Source organism: Alligator mississippiensis, chromosome 1, assembly GCF_030867095.1.
Source record: "Alligator mississippiensis isolate rAllMis1 chromosome 1, rAllMis1, whole genome shotgun sequence".
In the NCBI taxonomy this organism is placed as follows: Eukaryota; Metazoa; Chordata; order Crocodylia; family Alligatoridae; genus Alligator; species Alligator mississippiensis.
This window is the reverse complement of record NC_081824.1, coordinates 260,086,800-260,111,396: the sequence shown is the minus strand read 5'-3', so window position 1 is coordinate 260,111,396 and position 24,597 is coordinate 260,086,800. Positions and strand designations below refer to the sequence as shown.

The 24,597-nt window shown below is 39.8% G+C and overlaps 1 protein-coding gene across 2 annotated transcripts in view; it reads left to right on the top strand.

Moving 5' to 3' along the window:
* The window catches only part of ALCAM (activated leukocyte cell adhesion molecule), a 168,405-nt gene that overhangs the window by 114,909 nt on the left and 28,899 nt on the right, over nt 1–24,597 (top strand). For both annotated transcript variants that reach the window (XM_006258139.4, XM_019476328.2), the window contains exons 2-8: nt 2,194–2,294; nt 6,098–6,317; nt 10,952–11,016; nt 11,397–11,484; nt 13,932–14,114; nt 20,623–20,750; nt 22,409–22,538. In XM_006258139.4, the coding sequence (XP_006258201.2) occupies nt 2,194–2,294; nt 6,098–6,317; nt 10,952–11,016; nt 11,397–11,484; nt 13,932–14,114; nt 20,623–20,750; nt 22,409–22,538 (915 nt within the window). The remainder of the gene's footprint in view (nt 1–2,193; nt 2,295–6,097; nt 6,318–10,951; nt 11,017–11,396; nt 11,485–13,931; nt 14,115–20,622; nt 20,751–22,408; nt 22,539–24,597) is intronic.

Here is a 24,597-nt window from a genome sequence, read left to right as displayed (position 1 = left end):
CAGCAGATTACAGCATGCATTTAGCAGAACTGGGTTTTTAAAATTATTTTTAAATATGACTGCTCTATTTAAATTGAGCATGTCACTAGGACTGCCACAGAAATAGAAGATTAGCAGTTACTTGGTGGAAGAGGTATACTGTTAAAATACAACTCCTAGAATGTACAGAAATATTATTTCCTATTGTATGTTACACTAATTTCCTTTAATATGCCAGTCCAGACCTGCTTGCTTGTTTCTTCTGCTGGTTATGTTCCATCTTTTAGATGGTACACTTTTTAGAGTAGGGCCTTCCTTACAAAACTTACAATATCTTTGTGTAGTGCCTCAGGCAGTTGGACTCAGCTTGGCTGTGGCTTGTTGGATGTTCTTGTAATAGAAAAGTTTTAAGTACCAGCAGCAGTAGTAGTAATGCATTCTGAAATTGTTACTCAGGCAAAATGTTCAGGGACCAGTCTTGGTAAGAAATTCAGGCTGTAACCCTTTAAGAAGTGATTATTTTTGTTTTATTTAAATTATCCATGGATGTAAAGTGAGAGAACAGCCCTGAGTTCATTAATGTGCATTAGCTTAATTTAATGCACATTGTGGGCATGTGTCTGCATGTGCACACCCTTAATGTGCATTAAAATGGTGAAATTAGGTTAATTCCACCTAACTTTGATACCTGCCAATGTGCAATTAGTTAGAGCACATTAACACGTGTATAGATGTGACCCAGCACTAACTTTAGTGCCAGGTCTGCCCAGCCAGTAGGGGCACATGGGAGGGCTGCAGGGACTTGGGATTAATTTTAGTGCCAAGTACACTAACTTTAGTTTCAAGTCTCTGCATGTGTAGACACATATCAAAAATTGCTTAATGCGCATTGAATTTAGTTGCGCTTAAATGTATGTGTAGACACATCCACAGAGGAAGAGTAGTGTCAGCCAACTCCAGACACTATTTCCAAATCCCTGGAGACTATTGGAAAGGGATGAATCCAGAGACAGGTCTGCTACGTGCATCATCCGGCACTGGCAAGTAATGAGGAATCTGCTAAGAAATTAATGAAGCCCGTGGATGTATTTCTTTTTTTTATAGCTGCTGCTACACCATTACCATCCTTCCACTCATTAAATAAGGTTCCTTGCTTGGCAGCAAGTGGGTGGAAATCCTTGATTGTGTTGCTCCATTAAAGCCATTGTACACTGGCAGTGAAGGACTGGGTCACTGTAGCTCTAATCATTGAGGGAACCCCAGCGTCCTTGGTGGTAGGCAGAGAAAGAATGAGAGGAGGAGGCTGGGGAAGCCCTCCTTGAGGTTCTTTCCTTTGGCGATTCTTCTGCTGGGTTTCTGTGGGCAGGAGGTAATCTAGTCCTGTGGGTTTTTTTATTTTTATTTTGTTTTATTAAAAACATAACAGAGCAAAATTGCCATAGTAATAAGGCTTGTATTGGCACTTGGAGACTATTTTTTTCAGTCTTAATATGTTGCCACTTACACTGTTTGCAATTCCTTGATGCCCTTTCATTTAAAAAAAAATAAATTGATCAGTTTGTGGTAATTCTTGTGCATAGGCATAATACTGTTTTGCATAGGTTCCCCCCAAGCAAATAAATGGCTTTTATTTATTTTTATGTAACTCATAGAAGTAAGTCATTTTACATTTCCAAAACCTATACTTTGAGAATTAAAATGATTAGCTTTCCAAACCAAGGAAAGAGTTCTTGAAAATAAACATTAAACTTTCCTTTTTTATATAACTTGTTAACACAAACACACTTGTAATAATTTTATTTTGCTTCCATGCTGTGTCCCCATTTTGATATTGTGTTGTAACATATGCCCTGCTGATAAGACTCTGTTTTCTGATGGGAAAGATAAATGTGTGTGTTTCAGTCTTAGGAGTTGTTTGAGACAGTGCAGCAGTCAGTCAGATGTATATGGGGATCTAGCTAAAAGGATGAAATTCAGTTCCCAGAAATCACACGGCTCCCAGTGAATAAGAGTAGGATACATAAGCTGCAAAAGAGCTATGGACATTTAAGCAAATGTGCTTAATGTATTGATTCCTGTTTCAGAAAACATTTTAAAGATGAATGGCATTGTTGGATGGAGGAAGAGAAGAGGTTAACACCTTGAACCAAATGTTGGCTAGTGTTTAAGAATTTTACAAAAACATTTAACATTTTGTTTCTTTGTCTCTTGTAGCCCGTGGATTGTACACAGTAAATGCAACTTATGGAGATACCATTATTATGCCTTGTCGTCAAGAAGTACCAGATGATCTTATGTTTGGAAAATGGAAATATGTAAGTATAGCTTACCTGTAACTTAAACTGAATTGCTGGTAGCATAAGATTTCTTTTGTACAGTACAGATTCAAATGTGTATAAATGGACTCGGCAGTCAAGAACAGTGGGAAGCACATAAAATTAGTCTTACGTGCAATGGCAATAATTAAGAAGTACTGTGCCAGGCTGCATTACAAATCTGGTATCTTTTGTGAAAGAGGCAACCTTTCTGCTTTGTAATCTTTTTTTTTCTTTTTTCTGCTTTGTAATCTTTTTTTTTTTTCGTTTTTTTTTAAGTAGTCTGCCTAAAGCAGGAAGTGCATTAGAGCTGTGAAAAGTCTTTCTCCATGTTTTGTTGATCTGTTGCTTCATGCTGTTCCATATTTCAGTGTATTTTAAACGCAATGAGTAGTGCAAAGTAGGCCTTAGTCGACTCAGTTGATTTTACATTGCAGCTTATGAAATACAGAGAACTTCAAGAACTTCAACATGGCAGAGGTGCAGTAGAGTATGCTCATATTGCTTTGACTCACTGCACAGATGACACAGTGTGCTTTGCTCATTATTAGAAAATGTCAATCTGTAGTTCATGGCACGTTTGCATGCCATCTGAGATAAAAAGAATAACCAGCACAAGAGACTATATTATAACATTGGAAAACTACACAGGGCAAACCCGTTAGGATAACATTAACCCTTTGTTTTTCTCAAACTGAAGTGAAAAAGAACGTTGTTCTTCCTTCTGCAAACTTGATTTATTATCTACCGGGAACACACTTCCAAAGCTCTTCTCTCATTTTCCAAACTCAGTGTATTTTTTACCTTCTTTGATACATGTTTTGAGGAGGAACAGTTTCATTTTGTTAGGGAGTGTGACTAAATGACCTGAATTTTTGTTTTGCAAGTGGATTTTTACTTTACTATTTTGGCCTGGTCTTTATCTAGGTAATTGTCCCCTATGCCGTGCCTCCCGCCCCCCCCCCCCCAGTGGTCAAGCAGTAGATTTGAGGACAAACAGGATCTATAGCTCTTAAATTTAAAATAGGAAAGGACTGAGAGAAATTCCAGATGGTCCCTTACAAAATATGCCTCTTTTTCCATTCCCATTTTTGTGTAGGGAAGACAGAGGGGCCCTCTGAGCTCTAGATCTTTTTAATCTAGTGGTGCCTTTGGGAATTTCAACTAGGGTTCTCTGAAGCATTTTTGCATTTGAAATAAAAATACAGACGATGACCAAAATATATTTGTGTCATGAATAGCTTGACTTCTGGGGGTTTTTTTGATAGACGGGAAAGAGCTGCAGTTTATGAAGTAGCAAGACTGAGAGAGGAATCGAGTATTTTTTTTCTATCACAACAGGACATCGTATGTGCGGAGAGGACAAATATTTAATCCCAGAGGCAGCATAGGAAGTTTTGATGTGTTGTTGCGGGCCAGGTCAGCACCCCCTTATCCTCCACTGCAACAACTCACCATAACTCCCTATGTGGGATGGAGCGGCGGGGAGCAGTGTTTGGGAGTGGGACCAGCAGGCAAGGCCAGGGTCATGGGGCTAGGACCTGGGGCAGAACTGCAATCCTCTGCCTGCACACCCCTACCCTGTCTAGGGTTTGTTGTGGGGGGTGGTATATGCATAGGAGGGAAGCTGCCTGGATGCTATGCCCTGGGAGCCAGCTGAGGATGAGGGAGGAAGGAGGGGGCAGAGGGTGTGGGGTCCATTCAGTGGAGCTTGTCTGGGTGTTGCAGGCCACGGCTGCCCCTGCAGCCTGGCCCTGGCCAGCACGCACAGCTTCTGACAGGTCTGTTTCTGGTGCGGTTGCAGTGGCCTGTATGCTGCTCAGCTCCCCGCATTTTGAGGGGTGAAGGTCTGAAAGTTCCTCCCTGCCCAGAGCAGCAGAGCAGGAGAAGGAGCTGCTGCTGGAGGCAAAGGGAGCTGAGCAGCACGTGGGCAGCTGTAGCTTCATTGGGAGCAGCCCCACCAGAAACTGGGCATGCTGGAGCACCATGCTGCCTGCCCAGTTGGGTCTCAACCCTATGTGGACTGCTGCAGGGGCTGGATCCAATCAGTTGGTAGCCACCACCCACAGGCCAGATTCAATCAGTTGGTGGGCTAGATGGGGCCCACGGGCCATATTGGGAGTTTATATATGTGTCCCAGGAGTTGGTGGGGGGGGCGGGGGAGCTTTAATTAGAGCAGCTCTGACAGCATCACGTGTATCATTGTCACCATGCTGAAAAATGGCAGCAGGGGTATTTTAGCTGAAGCTCATTCGACTAATTAATCAAATCTACTCCATTGCGCTGCAATTACAGCATGTCGGAGCAGCCTCGCTACATGTGTATAGGCACCCATTTTGCCCACCTTGGCTTATCTGGTTCTAGTTACTAATTAACAGGTATCCTAGTTTTCAGGGGGGGGAAACAAAAAAAATCTGTTTAAATAACACATCTGAGTTTTTCTGCAACCTACCAAGAGGCAAAAACTGCAGCAAAAGTAAGAGTAGAAATGGCGCCACACTTTTGGTAGGTTGTGGAAAAACATAGATTTTGCATTTTTCTGCAGTTTTCCATGACAAACAGAAGACTAGGGTGCCTGCTAACCAACGACGGGGACAATTTTTAGACACTGCAGATCACTTGAAATCCTGTTGCACCTTTGTTATGCAAACAGCAACCAGGATGTCAAGGAAGCTGACCTTGCAAAAAATCTATATAATTTTAACAGCCTAAGACTTTGATATTCTAGATAGAGCCAAAACATTTCCACACATCTCCCTTCTCCCCAGTTTCCTACCATGCCTATGGTCTCTTTCACTAGATACAAAACACACACACTGAGATAATTTATTTTCTATTGTAACGTCTTGAGAGTAATCTTTCCAGCCAGAGGTGGGCCTGTCCCTAGAGAAACAACTCAAGAGTTTTGTGTCCGTTCTGGTGCGTGCTGAGCCAGATCTCTGTTGGTTTATTCTATGATGTATGAATACTCTGAAACTCACATGCATCATGCTTGGTGATCTGTCATAAGGACATTCCTGGGGTGTGATATCTCCATTTCCGTATGGGAAAGAAAAATCGTGCAAAACAGAGCTTGTAATTTGGCCTCTTATGAATATTAATTTACTGTATAGCTGTTCTGTGCAGAGCTCTCCTTTGATATTTTCCTTTTTTAAGACTGCAACTGCATACTGATTAAGTAAGGATGTCTAGAAAATGATACGATGCCGATTATCCTGAGTCATATAAATAATAACATTTAATTGTATGTATATTCTCGTGCCCAGAGCCCTCAGGGTGTTTTAACAAAAAAGAAACTAAAAACTAATTTAGAATAAAATAGGCAGTTATGCCTGATTAAATCCCACAATGGGAGCTAAGACTGAACATTCCTGACAAACAATACAAGCTGTGTAATACAAACTGTGTAAAAATGACTGGCTTAAAAAGAAACTGAAGCCTTAAGCTTTACTTCGACTGCCTCTGTTCTAAATGTCTTCTCATATATAGAAAGCCTGGATAATTCTATAGCCTTCAGCAGAAGCTCTGCCTTGGACTACAGCAGGATGCTGCCATGGGAGGGTGATCATTTCCAGTGCTGCTGGCCTTGAGTCCCAGTATGTGCCACACAGTAGGGTCTTAAAATAGCCCTCTGTACTTCTATAGTGTTAGGTGGATGGTTTGAACATCACTTTGAAATTTAATAGGATATTGGGGGTGAGGTGGGAAGAATTTTAAATGTTGTCTTTTTGCAGCTTTTAAGACTTAATAGAGGAACATATTTGTGTATTTATACAAAATAAATTCATTAATTCTTCTTTTAGGAAATGACCAATGAATCTCCAGTATTTATTGCCTTCAGATCTTCAACAAAAAAAAGCGTGCATTATGATGATGTACCAGACTACAAAGGCAGGTTGAGTCTCTCAGAAAATTACACTTTATCCATCAAGAATGCAAGGATCAGCGATGAAAAGAGATTTGTATGTATGCTAGTAACAGAGGACAACGTTTTTGAAGAGCCTACGATAGTCAAAGTGTTCAGTAAGTAACATTTGTACTAACTACTAATAGCATTTGGGTCTGCCTGAATCAATAAATTAGGGATCCTCTGCTAAGAGAAAGATGAAAGCAAAAAGAGGAAAATATATTAAACTGAATCAATGACTGAGATTAGCAGGTTTCTGCCATAAAAAAGCTAAACTATCTCTAGCATCTGCAAAATGGGACTCCCTGTAGCCTCAGTATTTCACATGCCAAAAGTGTCAGTTTACAACAAAAGGAATTTCAGAGCTTGCTAATGAGTTACTTGTATGTGCAGGTTACATAATTTGGCCCTAGAAAGGAAAAATGTAAAAAATTAGATCAGGGAATTTTTATTAGTTCAAGTGGCATATTATTAGCATTTCAAGGAATGTATTTAAATATCTTCTAGCACCTGTCACAAAGCAAAAAAAAAAGCCTGAAAGAAAGACTGAGGAACAGGATACTAGCCAAAAATCATAATTTGTCCCCTTTTGCAAGGCAAACAGGAGAATTTTTTTTTTTTAATTCAGCTTTCCTTATTCTGAATCTGTGTTAAGAGCCATACATATTTTTTGCACTCTGACTTGTGATACCATTTACACTTAATATATGGCTTAGATTTTCAAAAGTGAGCATGAGAGTGGTTGGCTCAAGTGTTCCCAGCTCAACGCATCATTCAGACTTGACAAATCCTGAAGCTGCTAGAAACAAGATATCCATAATTACTAGTCACTACTGAAAATCTTGCCTGTGGCATTTACATCTGTGAGTAGACCCTGACTACAGTAGATTTCTTCCCTGCCTGGATTTCTAATTTTTCCCCCCCATTTGTGCACTCAAAATGCAGTGCACATATAATGTTTACCCAGTCAAATTAAGTATGTGCTGTTTGGGAGTTTGAAAAGTTAAAAGCTATTTCAAATAGATTACATTTTGGTTCAAAGGATATATATTTTTAAAAATCAATCAAACATATTGCCAATTAGAACTCCAAGCAGGAAAATAATGTCAGGGACTCTTCAGCATTAACCTCATGCTATCTTGACACAGTTTTGCCAGTGGCATGATCTGTTAGAAGGGGGACATGGAGTCACCAAAATTCTCCTTCCCTTGTTTCACTTTGATGTTTGACTGCAAGAACAATTAAATTAATGACAGCAGGGACAACAATTGTGCTCAGAACATGCATAGAAAACATGCAGAGTTTTTGCAATGATGTGATAAAGAATTATCATGGTGACTTATCACGAAGGAGTAAATTTGTAGATGAGACTACTATATGGTAAACAAAATGCCAAGTAGTTGAAATACTCCATAAAATACAAGCAAACACAATGTTAATTCACCCTTGTTGGGAACCCTATATTTTTTATGGTGTCTGTAGGAATTCTGTTTGGGCTAGGCTGTAGTTATGGTAAGCTATAGTAAACTACAGTGCCGAACATCAGTACAGGAGAAAGGGGACTCCTGAGCGCTGGATGACCTAATAAGAAAGAAAAAAAATACACTAATGAGCAAAAAGATACGGAAGGCAGTATAAAAACAGTAGCTCTAAACCGAGCCATCCCTAGGTGTGTGCAGGGCCCGGGGCATAGCAGCCTGTGCAGGGGCGGGGAGGGGAGAGCGGGGCGAGTGGCCAGAGCTGGCAGTGGCAGCCATGGTGAGGCCTATATGGCATTGACCATGGGGCCCCCCAAAGCACGGGGCCTGGGGCGGTTGCCCCGATTTGCACCCCCCCCCCCCCCCGGTTTGCCCTTGCTACAGATGTAAAAGATAGAACTTACTAATGTGAGTGCAGGTATGTGAATCTGGCAAACAAAACAAATAAAGATGAACATCTTGACGGAGAGAGAAGAGTGGGCACCAGATGTGGGGGCCAGGAGGGGTGAGGGTGGGTTACACAAGTATAAATACAGGAGTGAGGAGACCTGTCCCTCTTAAAGACGTAGGGAAGCATGAATAACATATAATGTCTATATCAATGAAGGATAAGCTTCTCCAAGTTAGACTCAATGTTTATGAGACCAACTGGTGTGCTACCCAATGATGATAAACCTTTCTGAGCTGTTGTCACTGAACATGTATCTGAGTTGTGTTTTCTGCATTGCCTTTGGGATCTGGAAGATGACTTGCTAACATCTGCCTTCCAGAACATACAGACTTCAGCAGTCTGTATATCAAAAGCAACAGTGACCAGATACCACCTGAGAAAACACTCCACACTCTTTAGAAGGGTGTCCTTATGAAGGAATAAAAGAAGATTACATTTAGCAAGAAATTTAAGAATAGAAAACATGTATGTAGCATGGGTGATTTAACACTGCCAGGAAAACTTTTACAGCAACCTATTTATGCATTTAGTGTTCCTAGTTCTATATAAACCTCCCAGGGAGCTTCTACATTTCTTGACCCATCCATGTAGCCACACTGCATAAACTCTGATTTCAAATGCCTGAAATTCAGATATGTCCCTTGAGGTTTGAGTTTCAGGCAAGCATTACAGCCTTAGTCACAAGTTAATCAGCTAGCACGGCTAACAAGCTTTACGGGTTGTACAGAAAACACCTGCTAAGTTTCATTTACTAGGTCAGGTAACAACCTCTGCCAGCTTTCCTGGTGTATCTTGTTAGCATCTTCATTTGGATCTAAATGGCCTGAGGAGTTTCCAGGGCTTATCAGCAGCACAAACAGTCACAATTTTCTTGCTCTGCCATTTGACCTCTGTAGCAACCTCATTTAGTGCTCTTATAGAACAGCAGAGGTGCTATTTCAAGGTATTAAGTAGAGAAACAAGTGGCTGGCTGTAGTTAAAACCATCACAAAGTGTACTCTCATGTTATTAAGCCCTGAGCATAAGATTTCCTTCTATTTCAGATCATGAGCTTGTAAAATGCCTGGCAGCCAGTGAGCTCATGTGTAGTAACTCATCTGCATGCACACGTGCAGACCTGTTGCTATAGGGAATTGGCAGAATACACTGCTTCCTTCTCATCTGCAGCAGCATCTGCAGGAGGTCTTCGAGTAGGAGCTGCCTCCTAGTCCTCACATTGGGGCACACAAAGCATTTGAGATAGAGGGAAGACACCAGAGGAGGCACAGCACATTTTAAATTTGTTCAGTTTTTATCAGATTGGTGATCTAATGCTGTGAGAAAACTAATAATTTCTATTTACAGGATCCGTTGTCATGAGATAAGTGTGTAAAAAGTGGATCTGGCTGGCTCAGCAGGTGTTAAAATTTACTGTCCCTGCCAGTGCATACAGAAAATGGGTTAACCTACTTCTTTAACAAAACACTTCCCTCCCTGATGCCCACACAAAAAGCAACCTTACTTCTACTTCTAAAAATAATGCTCTAGTCTTTTTTGTGTTCGAGAACAACATGATGGTTTTTGATGCCTGGCTTTGGTTTTGGGGTTTTTTTGCCTCCAGCAAGTTGTTTGAAAAATCCAAGTAAATAGGTTCCTCTGTTGGGTTTTGTCTTTTGATCCATTGCTTTTTGTTTTGTTTGGACTAATCTTCCAAGTGCAGAAAAATGTATCTGAATATATAAAGAAAAGAGCTCAGAACGGAAACTGTATTTCTGTATTTGTAGTAGGCTCGACCAGTGTGACCATTCAACTACAGATTAATAACTTTGTTTGCTTCTTTGTTCTGTTTTTATTGAAATTGCATCAAGATGGTGTGAAAAGCATTTGGAACAGGATTACTAGTGTTGTTTGATAGAAGGTTTGATTTGAAAACAGCGCTGCAAACTGAAGTGTGTGTGTGTAATGTATGCTTATTTAGAAGCACAGAGGTAAATTGCAGAGACTTATTTTGACTGCATAAGCACAGATATGTTTTTTCCTTCCATCTTGTAGGAATACAGTCCCTTGGAGATAAAAATGTGCATTCCAGGCTTCAGGCCAGAGTGAATTTTACCAGACAAGCTATACCATCTCTAGAAAATAGTATTTTATAATGGAAAGGCTGATAGATCCTCAGTTCTGGCAGCCTGAACAGTGTAACTACCATAAAAAAGAATGAATGAGATGACATATTGGTACTGAACAGAAAGTTTGCTTTTAAAAGAGATAGTCAAGTTTTAAATCAAGTCCAGTTTTGAAAAATGAGGTAAAAAAGTTACAGATACTATACTTGCCTCTGTCTATGTGCCCCCACACATTAAGTGCAACAATAGTAGGTTAAAATCTTTGAAGCAGGATTTGAGTATTTTTTCTTTAAAATGGGAAATCGCATCTGCTTTAATACCCATATTAAAACTGTTTTTCTATGTGACTATTTAATCTTTATCATTTGGTATTCATTTATTCCATTTGTTCATTTATTGACAGTATACATAAACACATTAACACTAATTTTACAAAGTCATGAAAAAACTGGCCCATTTAAAATGAAACCCATAATCTGTGTTTTATAAAATTTCCAGTGAGAGACCTTTTTTCCTCATAAACACACATACCAATATCTAGATGGGAGCAGTTTTTATAGCTATGTTAAACCTTGTCTTCAGGTTATAAGAATGAAAACAGTATGGTTCTCACACTTTCTCCAAGTCCATGTTGCTGAATGTTTATCTTGGAAAATGTAATCCTTTTATTAAAAAAATTGAAATTTTGCATTCAGTTACCTGTACATTTTTTTTAATAGAACGACCATCTCAACCAGAAATATTGCATCAAGCAAACGTCCTAGAAACAGAGAAGCTAAAAATGGTAAGCGTTTTTTTGTCACAGACCTTGGGACTGATTCGAATGTTAGTTCCAAAAAATACTCCAATGTGCATTCTGGACTGAGAGTACCATGTGCATACGTGGACAGGGACCAGTGTCTTGAGTACAGAGACTGAGATTACAGAACAAACTATTCATTCTCTTAGGAATAATAACAATGTGCTAGAAAATCAGCCCTCAGATATTTAGAATTATGGCTCAGCCTTGCCTTGGACAACCATTTATCACCACCCTCTTCCCCCCCCACCTAATGCAAATCACATGAATGATTTTAAGGAGAAAAATTGATTTAGCACTTGTATGTTAATGGGTTTTTTTTAATGTAAAAAACCAGTGTTCAATATTTCTTATCTGTTTTGCAGCTTGGGGAATGTGTTGCGAGAGACAGTTATCCAGAAGGCAACATTACATGGTACAAAAATGGAAATGTTTTGCATCATGATGCAGGAGGTAGGTTTCAGCCATGAACTACAACCATGACCCTACACGCATGTATGTGTGACTAACTCTACTCATGAGTAATCTTAATTGAATTCAAAGTTTTATTCCTGTGAGCAAAGCTGCTTAAATAGGGCTTGAAAGAAGGGTAATATGGGTTATCAAATCCATTCCTATGCTACTGCAGGCAACCACATTAGATAAACAGGCTTCATCTTTAAATTTGTGTTCTTGGCCCCTCCACTACCAGTGGAAGACTATTCCAGCCCTTCACCCTCTGAGGATGAGAAATGGCCTTCGAATTCCAGCCTAAATTTATTCATAACTACTTTACACCCTTTTGCTCTTGTGCTGACGTTGTCCTTTAGCTTTGCTAGGTCTTCTCCTTCTTGGTATTTATTCCATGGTGCATTCAGAGGGCAATGTCATCCTCTCAGCTGTCATTTTGCTATGCTAAACAATCAAGCTTTTTTAGTCTCCTCCTGTGGAATAGGGAATATGAGAATATCTTCAGGATTAAGGTTTAAGAGTGTCTTGATGTAGTTTGGGGTTTGTTTTGGGGGTTTTTTAAATAATTGTAATGTTTCCAAAATATTACATACATCTTTATTAAGGTTGAAGATATTTTTAAACAGTCTTAGAAAATTCATGAGTCTTGTCCCCCTCTTCCCCCCATACAAACAAACAAACAAACAAACAAAAACAATGGAAAGCATTGTTTTGACCATTGAATCGTGTTTTGCATTGGGTTTTCTTGGATTGGCCAGGGACAGGACTGGGAGGAAAGCTGTTTGTACAGCCTCTACTGTGGGAATATAATTTAGGATCTAGGGAAATAGGGCTAGAAGGGACCTCACAAGGTCATCTAGTCCATTCCTCTGCTCAAAGCAGGAGTGTCATTGACTAAGCCATCCCAACCAAGTGTCTGTCCAACCTCTTGAGAATGTCCAAGGATGGAGTTTCCACAACTTCACTAGGGAGCCTGTTTGAATGCTTGACCACTCTCCTAGTCAGGAATTTCCTTCTGATCACCAACCTAAATTTCCCGTGCTGCAGTTTGAGGCCATTACTCCTAGTTCTGTCTTCTATAGCCATAGAAAAAAGCCTATATACAGCCTCTCTCTAATTACCTTTTGGTCATTTGAAGACAGCTATCAAATCTCCCCTCACTCTTCTGTTCCCCAGACTAAATTATCTTAGTTCTTTCAGCCTTTCTTTCATAAACCTTGCATTTCCAGGCCCCTAGTCATTTTTATCGCACTGTACTGGACTCTTTCCAATATTTCCACATCTTTCTTGAAGTGTAGGACCTAAAACACCATGCAGTACTCCAGGTGAGGCTTCACTAATGCCAAACAGAGCAGAAGAATCATTTCCCTTTTTGCATGCAACACTTCTGTTAATACAACCCAGGATGCTTTTGGCTTTTTTTGCAACAAGAGCATGCTATTGCTTATATTCTTCTGATGGTACTCACTTATCCCAGGTACTTCTCTTCAGTAGCCTAGACAGTCAAATTAAGGAGTCTGTATTTGTGTATGCACTTATTCCATCCCAAGTGCAGGATTTTACACTTGTCCTTGTTCAATCTCATCTGGTTGACTGCAGACCATTTTTCCTTTCTATCCAGGGTCCCTGGAAGAAGGAACCCTGTGAATCGTGTCTTAGCTGATTAATCATGTCTTAAGTGATTAATCACTTAAGTGTGTCTTTAGTACATAAGCCATGAAATTATTACACAGAGTACACGTAATAATTTTGTGTGTGGTTCCCATCATGCCATGAATGGAACATGTGACCAGTGTGCTCCCAGGGCTGAGAGTGCCAGTCCATTGATCAGTGCTCTTGCCCTCAGGAACAACAGTCAGCTGACTTGTGCTCCCAGCCTCAGAAGCACATGAGGCTCTTGATGATTTCATGTGCATCTATAGCTAGGGGTGCCAATCAGCTGACCAGTGATCCCAGCCATGGGTGCACACCAGAGCCCTTCAAGGCTCAGCTGCACTTCCAAGGTTGGGGGTGCCAATCATTAGCACCAGGCACCCAGCTTGCTACTTGTCAGTGTAGGAGGAATCCAGGATCATGATCCCAGGATCATGATCCCTTGTACAGACAATAAGTCAAGATTAGGATCTCATCCACAATCACGCCTTGTGCCAGGCACGTGTGTCATAGCCGGAGGTACAATTTTTTGGAATTAGATCAGATCCCATCATGCCTTTAATTGAATATCTGTCTGCAGTCCAGGTCACTCTGGATCCTAGCCCTACCCTCCAGAATGTCTGTAACTCCACCCAACTTGGTGTTATCAGCAACTTAATATATTGCTTGTTTGAAATGAATGCTGTGTATTCAGGTGCCAAGCAGCAGGAATGAAAATCATACAAATATTTTTTTAAAAAATAGGAACAGTAATATGTATAAAGAGCAGATACTGAAACAATGTCATCATTTTTCAGCCGTGGTCATACATTTGGAAAATACAGTGGACAGATCAACTGGACTCTTCACTATGACATCGTCTCTTCAATATAAGCCAAAAAAGGCAGATGATAAGGCACAGTTTTCCTGTAGTGTGACATACAATGGACCATCAGGATCAGAAACAATACAGTCTGAATCACTAGTCTTTGATGTTCATTGTAAGTTATAGAATTACTCATTTATGTTCACTCTGTAGCAGAATAATATTCATTAATGTAATGGTCTTCTTTTTCCAGGTAGATCAGAGAACATTTACAAAATTGCAGGAATGTGCCATTACTTTGTGAAATAAACCAGAAAAGTGATGATTTAGAGAATGGATATAATAGCTGCTTGCAGAATAACTCTGAAAAGTTATCTGGGGCTCTTCTTAGGCCATGGACACATGCAATTTTTGAAGCAGTTCCAGTGCTGCTGCACTTCAAAGTGCTTCAGCCACAGATACACACACCAACTGAATGTGCACACACATGTGCCATAAGAGCACTTCATAATCATAATGGCAAAGAGCGGTGTGCTGTCCAACCAGGGGGTTTGCTTGATCTTGCGGCTCCACTACCCATGTGTACAGGGAGAGCAGGACAGACAACCACTGAGCACTCTTCTGTGCACTCTCTCTAATCTCCTGATTTTGGAGCCCGAGACCATATAAAGAATTGTAAATATCCTTGGGGCTGGTAAGAATGATTCCTTGCATGGCTTAAGTTGATTCAGGAGATTGCTGGGGATAGACAAGTGCATTCCCCGCGCTGGAGCTCGGAGATCAGAAGCAGGGAGGAAAGCAAGGATTGTTGCTCTCCAGCCCACAAGAGAGCACTCATTGGCTGTCTGCCCCACTTTTCCCTCACCCCCATGTGGGTGGGGAGGGCAGAGAGCAGAGCATGGTGGGATTCAACCGCCTGTTGTGCTCTGTAAAGCATGCACAATTAGTTGTTGTTTCATCCTGGCTTATTTTTAGAGTGGCTCATCAGGATTATTTTTTTGAGTGCTTGTCCTTTGAAGTGCTTCAAATGTTACAGCTGCCCAGGATCTAACTCTGCTTTCATTGGTATTAGAATTCTTACTATTATGGTGGTTCTACCAAGGAGAAAATAGTAGCTAGCAATAGTAGTAGCAGCAGCTAGTAATATCTTCCAATGAATGGGAATTTCAAGAACCACTAATAGTCTATGGCTGAATATACTGAATCCAGAATAGTTTAAATAAGTGATTGGAACTTGAAATACCATATGAGGTTTAAAGACAGTGTCATACCTTTTGCCTTATAAATTGTGCAGTAAAATAGTACCTTATTGTATGTTATTTTCTACAGTTGCACCAGAATACTCAAATATGTTTCTTAGGAACAAACAGTTGGACATGAACTAGTAGTGCCAATGTGGGAAAAATGTGTCCAAGGGAGTCCTCTATTACCCTTCTCCCTTCCCCCCAGCCCTTGTATTTTCAGCAGCATCCGGGCAGTGTCACAGAGTACAAGGTATTCTGGGAATTGTAGTCCTCTAGAATGACAGTGGAGTTTGCTGGTGGGGGGGAACTTTTACCTCTCTTTTTTTGCCTCCAAATCCCATATTGAGAGGGCAAAACAAATGCTGATGTTGGCAGCAAAAATGGGGTCAATTTTCCCCTACAGCAGCAGACTCCACTGCTGCTGTACAAAAGAACAATTCCCAGAATACCTTGCACTCTGTGATGCATACTGTCTGCACCTGCTGCTGCTTGCAGTTGGAAAGTGCAGGCAGTGTGCAGGATGGTAGGGTGAATGACCTCTTCCCATCCTTCTTAAACCTCTTCTTTTCTTTTATGCAGCCTCCAGGGCACATATCCTGCTCACCCACCCCAGGTTACCCAAAAATCGTTCTGCTTAAAACAAGTTGGCTTTTCAGTTACTATCTTCCAGTTCTATCATAAGTTGAATTTTACACTTAAAACAATAGTGTTGTAATTGTTATAATATAGGATTTATGTAGCTAACAATTTCCAATTTACTTAACTGCACAAGTTCCTTGCATATATTATTATTCACCAAGCAAGGTACAGTATTACAACCCTTGCTGAGCAAAGGTATCGGGTGACTGTCAAGAACATTAGCTAGACAGTACTTGGCAGCAGGAGGTGTCAAAGAATTGGAGCTTCTGACAGTGTGAAAGCTAGTAGGTCATAGTAGGGAGGAGAGGAAAACAAAGGACATTCAAAAAAAAGTGCAGACAAAACTTGATTTCTTTTGGTGTGCCTCAAGTGATAGCTTGAGTCCTAAAAGAGGTGGGTCCTGGTGAGACCAAAGCTTTTGTCCAGACATCTCATGTCACTTTTAAGTGGACTCAGCTGCACAAGGTTAAAAGGCGTAGTACGCTTGTTTTATCTTCCTAAGTTAAGGACTGCCACTGGGAATAAGTGGTCACTTAAAGTACTAAAAATAATACTTTCATGTCTCCTAATAGACCCAATTCCCAGGTGCTATATTTTTTGAGTCCTGTTGAGGACCCTGGGCATTAGAAAAAAATTAAAACACTCATCTTCCTTCAAATACATTCAGTAATGATATTGTACTAAGGTAAGCGTGAAATATAAGAGGTTACTTAAGTCCTATTAGCCTGGCCTGCAACAAACATTTCCATTTCAGCTTTCCAGAATTGACATTCTCCATTACAGCTTTGTAATGTAGGGTTTTCCTTAATACGCTGACATACAAAAAAATAATGTTGCCTGCACTTTTTTTGAACGTCCTTTGTTTTCCTCTCCTCACTACTATGTGCAAAATACACAGAGCAATCTAACATTTTAAAGTCCAAGTATACAAGGTAATGAAAGTTCTCAGTTCTGCTGAGACCAAGAAGACGTGAGTTCACCAAGCTCCTCCCCAGGATCAAACCTTTAAAAAAAAAAAAAAAAATCATTACCTAACCCCTCTGCATAATCTACTAGTTCACAGTCTTGAGTACTTGGAGGAACAGTAATGCACATCATTCCAGATCTTTGCAGCCAAGGAAAATGCCCTTTTAATCTAAAAGGGAAAAGTCACAGACTTGAGACAACTTTGTATGTGATTTCCTTGGCTCTCCACCTGCTTCTCCCTCTTGAGGTAGATGGCATTAGAGCAGAAGGACCCCATTTTGGCCTACTATTGCTAATGCATCTCTGCAGTCTTAATGGAGTTCTTGATTTCTTACTTTTCTAAGTGAAAGCAAATTCATACCTTGTGTCCCTATAGGTGATTCCTCCCTACAAAGTGATGGGTAAGACCAGCTGTGTGGTAATCACTCATTACCTTTGGAAACTTGTGAAATATTCCAAGGCCCTCAGGCACTCTTCCTAAAACTAAAAGTCTAAGTTTGCTTTCATCTCATTCTTTTTGTGTGTCATACAGCAGTATGAGATACAGGGATGATTGCAACAGCCCCCCGCCCAAAGGCTGTAAATAATTCCCTCACTGAGTTTCCAAAGAAAGAAGAAAATCAGGATACAATTAGAAATGCCTGGAAGAAAATAAGTAGGGAGCCAATTTGCATCAATGTTATGTCTCCCCAAACAGAATAACATCCTGATGGGCAGGAACCGTAGAATAGTCTCCCTGTCCTAACCATCATTCTCAGGCACCAGTCCAGCTAGCTCGCTGTGAAGATGATTTGCCCAGACTGGTGGAATTTCTATACCCCATACAGCTTGAATCAAGGATTGGTCTGATATGAAGGGAGAACAAACAAAAAAGAGCTGTTCCCAGCTGCAGCATGGTCTATGCTACAGAACTGATGTGCACTCTGCATTAAAGATTAAAAGACCATAGCTAGCAAGCATATTAATTCCTGTTCCACCAGCAGACAATTTAATTAAGATAACTTCTTTATGCTGCAATCTCTAGCTTCCTCCAGAGATGGGCAGTATCACTGTGCTACTAATTAGCTAACAAGAGGAGTGGGGTATGCACCTGATAAGTGAAGAGGAGTGCATGACAGGAAGCTGTTTCAGCCTTAAAATGCAGTACATTTCCTTTCAAATACATCTCTAGTTGATGTAACTTCAGTCCCTTATTTGGAGATGCACTTGAAAGAAAATAAGATTTTGATGCTTTTGATTGAATAGATGGCCAGAGTTTGCTATAAACAGCATTCTCCACTGATGTTAGCTGATTATGTTGATAGTGAGCTCTGTTGTTTTTGTTTTTAAATTTGGTTCAGTATTCTTAATTAGCTTCTCTCTCATTATGTTTAATTTTTTTTCTCCAGTGGAATTTACTGCATCTAAAAAAAATATTACAACTCTAAATAGAAGACTTCCCATATCTTAGTTATTTGCTTTCAGATCTGTCATCAAGATCCATCATGTTTTACATTTCTAAGAGCAACTAATCATAAAATAAAACACCAGCTGCTCAGTTTAAAATACAAAATGAATCCTATTCATAACTTTAACAACTTTCTGTTATTTCATAATAAAAAATGTTTTTTTCTCCTATAAAAGTGTCCCTGTTGTTTTAAGTGGGGACCCACAATCTTGCAAGGTCCTGACCTAACAGAGAAGTCTTATGCTATACTCTGAATAATTCTTTAAATGCAAGATATGTCTAACATTGCAGTCTACAGCATATCCAAATGACCCTGGGGATAAATTGTCCTGTGTAGAGCTCTGCACTGCTGCAGCTGGACTGCTTATGGTACTTGAGATAGCTTTGCGTATCGCTGTGCTACTTTGCAGTCTTTGTTGTAGACATACCCTCAGGCTCCAGGGTACAGCTGTAGAGAGAGTGCTCCAGAAAAGAAGAGTAATTTAAAATAAAGCTTGCAACAGAGCAGAGGTAGATGTGTAATAACTTGGTTAACTGGGCTCTAGATAATGTACACAAACTGAATTGTACTTAGAAGTTAGGAGTCCCAGAAAAGGCAGGCGTACTGAGCATATGTTGATACAGCAGGGTCAGAATGTCCTGAAATCTTACGGTGGACGGACCACTTCAGGCATCCAGGGTTGGCAGAGCAGTTCACATTTCTTGCTGGTTCAGTCATTGATGCCTGTACTGATAGGACCAGAAAGGGTGTCATGTCAATGTTGGTAGTGGTCTTGTGATGGAATTATGGATACCTGAGGCCCAGGTGAATTGAGCTTGCTGTTAAGTACTGTCCACCTCCAGCGTTTTGATTCTTCAAAATTCAAGTGGAGGTCTTAAAGGTAAAATGTATTCTGGCTTCATGAAGAGAGGTGCTCTATGGTCACTTAGTTGTTCTTGCTTTGTGGTAGGAAGAGGACAAAGGACAGCACGATATGTAACTAAGGTGTTTATGTATTACCTAAAATATGTTAGAAATTGATTTAATGCAATGAGTGTAATCTCAATGTAGAAGTTAGAGTTTAGGAAGAACTTTGCATCTGGTGCAAACACTGCTAGGTGATCTTATATCAATAACTTCTATGCAAAGTAAGGCTGCTTTTCCCAAAGGTGGTGTTCCCCTCTCACTAATCTGATTTATCTATTCAGCAGTTTCTTTCTGAGGCCTCAGACTATTCTTCAGTCTAGCCTCATTTTTTTCGTTTGTTTAACAAGTCAGAGCAAGAACAGGCACACACACGGCTGACAACTTGGCTTTCATTTAGCATTGTGGGGCACATCTAGTGCCATACCAATCTGTAGACCTTGCTCACAAAGTGGTTGTGCTCTGAAATAAGTGAGTTTAATGTATCCTACTTTACCTTGTTTGTTTGGTAAACACATTTTTGAATGATTATTCACACACACACACACACACACTCTTGTAGCAAAATGAGTCCTACAAAGTTATGCCAGATTTTTTGTCAATTTAGAAAATAAGCAAAAAACCCTTGTTATTGAACATGGACCCTGTACATGTAGTCAGCTCTGCTTCATCCCAGACATTATAGGAGTCATCGTTAATAGGAGATCATTTATGGATTTAAGTAATAGGAGGAGTTATTTAGCCTTTATGTCATTACATAAATCTGGTTTGTTGTATCCAGGGTTTTGAAAACGATATGTAGCACTCTGCCTGGGAGGAGCCGGGAGGAGTAATAAGTGTTAAAGGATACTCTTCGTTTTAGCTTTGCTTTAAAAAAAATTGCCAAAGAAAGATATAAGTTATCGTTCAACCTCATTGAACATGACAGAAGTTTGCTATATTTACAGTTCTGTTGACTGTGTTAAGGGTCTTATTCAGTCCACCAAATCCATCTTTTTGAAAGCTACACTGCTGATCAGCATACAGAATAGCCTTGTGAGTTGCTTAGCTCAGATTTCTCTTTAACATTAGTGGAAGGGGCTTCCAGGATTAGCTATTTTTGCGGCCGCTGCAGTTCCTCTAAACAGCAAGCATCATGTAATGCAGTTAAAGTCTCGTGTAATGAAATCATACAGTGAAATTGTTCCTACTGGTCTTTTTTACATGAAATAATTATGGTCATTCCTACTTCAGTTATAGGCATTTTGCTAAGGAAAAATTGATTTTTATATAACTGAGTTTCTTTGTAGTTTGTTCTAACAGGATTAGTACTCCATATAGAAAGTACCTATTAACTTCAGTCCTTCTATAAAAAGAACCATTTATGCAATTACCCTCACCTACTTCGTGAGAAAATTGTGTATACTTTGGACATTTACATTGTGTGCACAGAGTTACCTTGTGCTTTACAAAAGCTATTAACTTGGGTCCATTATTTTTACAGATCCTACAGAGAAGGTGACAATTCAAGTGCTGTCACAAAGCAGTACCATTAAAGAAGGTGATAACATCACTCTCAAATGCTCAGGAAATGGTAACCCCCCTCCTCAGGAGTTCTTGTTTTACATTCCAGTAAGTATTACCTTGCTGCTAGTGCTTAGCTACAATATTCAGCATCATTTCTTCCTATTGACACTACTGCATGTCTGAAACAAATTTTCATATGCTCAAATAACAACCAAAGTAATATAATGCTATTAGCAAGCTGAAAAGATAACCTTGGCAAGTTACAGCAATCTCCAGGAGGGATAGGTGCTTCAAGCCTTTGGAGAATTGCATCAAAACTTGGTGAAGGCTTGTAAGGTGGTGATTTTTATACCAAATGGTGCAGTGATTTAAACACCACAGTAAATAATGACCAGAGGAAAGAGTATAAACAGAGAAAACAATTTAACTTGCTCAAATAAGAGCACTAAGTAATCCCAACAGGCAAATCAAATAAACAGAGCAATTATGGGAACAAAATCCCACCCAAGATTTAGATCTGACTTTGGAAAGTATATTAAGAGAAATCCTCACATAGCAGCCTTCAGAAGAGCAGCAGAACTCGGGAGTGAAACTTAAGATATATGATTATTAGACAAATCTCTCTGGGAAACAAGATTTTCTGAGAACAGTTGGAAAAGAATTAAGCAAAAAGAGACTCAGTTAACTTGAAGCTATTTTAACCTAATCCTGTGAGGTTGACCAGTTTAAGTACTATATACCTACCATTTCAAACACAGGGTCTTTTGTTGCTGTTCCTCTGTTGCTGTATGAAACCCCATCACAAACAAGAGCTGAATGGCAATACAGGCAGAGCAGTGGAACATAGTGCTATCATATGTACAAAGTACAGACTGGATACAAATCAATGTCCGAGCTATCTTGATGGAAGAGATCTTTGGACAACCATAGTTCTACCTTTTGGCTGCTACCTTTCTTCCTTCTCTTGCTTTTGGCTGCCCTACTTTGTACGTGTGTTCTTCGATTAAACCAGCTGCTAGACTTTTGGAGCAGGAGATACAGTGGCCTTCTTTCATATTATTCCCTGGCCAGGGTACTACATAAGGACTTCTCTCTTCTGGCACTGTGCATTGCTGAAGAATGGTGATGGGGAAGATGGGGTCTGAGGTGACTTATCTCAGCACTTACAGTTAAGCTGAGTCACAGAAGACTTGAGGCCCTTGGCCAACCTCCAATTCCTCTGTTTTAATGCTATTTCATATAGTAGTGCATGAGTGCCTTCTTGTGTTCTGTGGTGAGCGTAGAAAACCTAAGGACCCTACTTGGCATGGACTACAGTAACTTCAGAGTCCTCCTCCCACCAAAGGGAAGCTAGAATTGGTTCAGTTTTTGCTGTGATTCTAAAGCTATTTAATGCCACATGCTTCAGTAGAGACTGACTTAAATTTGTTACAGCAGTTTGGGCAAGATACTGTTTCCCAAACTTGGTCTGTCTTACCTGCTAAGGTTGTTTTATATTTTATTTTCTGTTGAATCTTCTCTTCTCTTAGTATTTTGTAGTTGACACTTGAAACATGTAAAACATTTTAACTTATGGGCAACTGTACTGTGTCTGAAATCTGGCAACAACCATAAAACTGTTTTGCTGAAAGGTGCCTGCATTTCAGTGGATTTAAATGGATACAGACTGAAAGGTTTCAGAATTCTTTAGGAAGAAAGTTGGAGCATATAAAACTATTCAAACCAAAGGTGACCACTTTTTTTTTTTTTGCTTCTACCGACAGGGAGAAACAGAAGGCATAAGGAGCTCAGATACTTACATAATGACAGATGTGAGGCGAAATGCAACAGGAGAATACAAGTGCTCTCTGACTGACAAAGACCTGACGGGTTCAACCACCATCACCGTGCACTGTAAGTTACTGGATATTTTAGTTCTATATAAGATTTTTAAAAATTTACAATATAGGGGTTAAGCCATCCCTGACTTACAAATGTGATTAAGTCCTATTAGCTACAGTAGAACCGAGCACTGGACTAATTAGATACAGAGTACTTTGTAGAGACAAGTAAGAGTCTTACTTGTTTTAATGCATTTTTCTAGTGTATTTTCATTAGCTTTTAACAGACTATCTTTTTCTTGTTGAATTAAAATAGATCTATATCTGTGTAGCTTTTGTTTGTGCAACAAATGAAGTAATAAAATCAAGCTGCAACAACACATTTTATTATTTTATGTTACAATCCGTGGTGAATTATGCAGATTCATAGATTCATATTAATACAAAGCAAATTATTATGTTAAGACATTGCCTTGGAATCTTTTGAAAACTATGGAAGAAGTGAGCAGCCCATTATTTTGTCATTCAAGGCCATTCTTTAAAGGAATATATGAATTACTGTAGTAGCTCCTACCAGTTCAACATCCTATTTTGGGAAAAAAGGCAGTACCAAATACTTTAGAAGGAATGTGCAAGGAGTCCTGTGATGGACTATTATACACTTCGTCCATAATGGAAGCTGTTTCTCCCTTATGCTTATTCCTTGAAGCAAATGAGTTATACAGTCCTGGCAGACTTCTGTGTTTGAGTTCCCTACTCTGTGTCCAGTTGTTCTTAAGCTTCCTTTGGTGTAAGTAAGCCAGATTGCTTCTCTGGTACTCTGTTCCCGTGTGAAAACATGACCCCTCTGCTCTTTCACTTTACTTAGGTTCCTCTGCCTCTTCAGATTCCTCAGACTCTGTATTTTACAAACCACAATTAATGTCTGACCTCTTTGCTCTCCGCTCTCCAAACCTCAGCCCTCTACCAAGAAATTGGACAAAAACTGATTCCATCTAATACATGGCTATTTCAAGGTCCTAAGGTCCTCTCTGCTGAATGAGTCCTGAAGATTTAACAGGCCTCTGCTTGCATGAGGTCTGAGAGAAATAACATGACTCTGGCAGCAAACAGGGGACTTCAAGGCACTGCATCATTCTATGATGCCGGAGTCTCTTAAATTGTATGTGGAAGGATTCCCCAAGTTGTCATAGAAATCCACAGTTACATGAATGAATATAAATTCTCTTGTTCGTATTGAATCTAAACTTTTGAGCTCAGAATTGTATGACAGTGAGTTCTGTGCACAGAGTAGAACATCTTGTAACACTTCTCAGTGTTAAATGTGCTGCTTTTCACTCTCACTGGCTATCCACTTGCTTTTATATTACCAAAAGGGATAAATACGAACAGCCAATTACATTCTTCAGACCATCTGCTGTTTTATATACCTCTACCATATATGCTTTTGTTTTCTCTCTGACTTGAATCTGTTCAATCCTCTTTCCTGCTGAAGTTTCCACTTGACTTTTGTTTTTTGCCTTTTCTTTCTGCTGGTGCTGAACAATGACATTTCCTTTGATTTGGGAAGGAGTGACCATCATTCAGTACAGTATGTCTCAGCCTAGGGTATTTGAGGAGTATAGTCATACCTTTAATGCAGTAAAAAAATGTAATAAGAGATTTGGATTTGAAAGCTTCTCAGCTGTTCACTTTTCACTCTTGTTTCATGTGTAGTCCCAAAGAAATGGATTGGAGAGACTTGGATTTCCTTTACAGTAGTAGATTTATTGTGATTCAATTATTGTGACAACAGAACTGTTTGTCTCAGTATGTTTGAAATTAAAAATTAGGAACAGAATTTTAATTCAGTTTACCTGTTACTTAGGTCTCACTTGCATCATTCTTAGGATCACAGCTTTAAAACAAAGGAGCAAACCTTATAGGTTTCTGAGTCGCAACACACCATTTTATAGATGGTGATTATAGAAAGGCTGGAGATGGGCCTTTTTCTGTGGCCGTAGGGAAGAGGAGTTGGAACAATGTTCTCATGCTGCAGCACAGGGAATTTAGGTTGGGGATTAGGAGGAACTTTCTGACTATAAGGATGATCAAGCATTGGACGGACTATCTAGAGAAGCTGTGGAATCTCC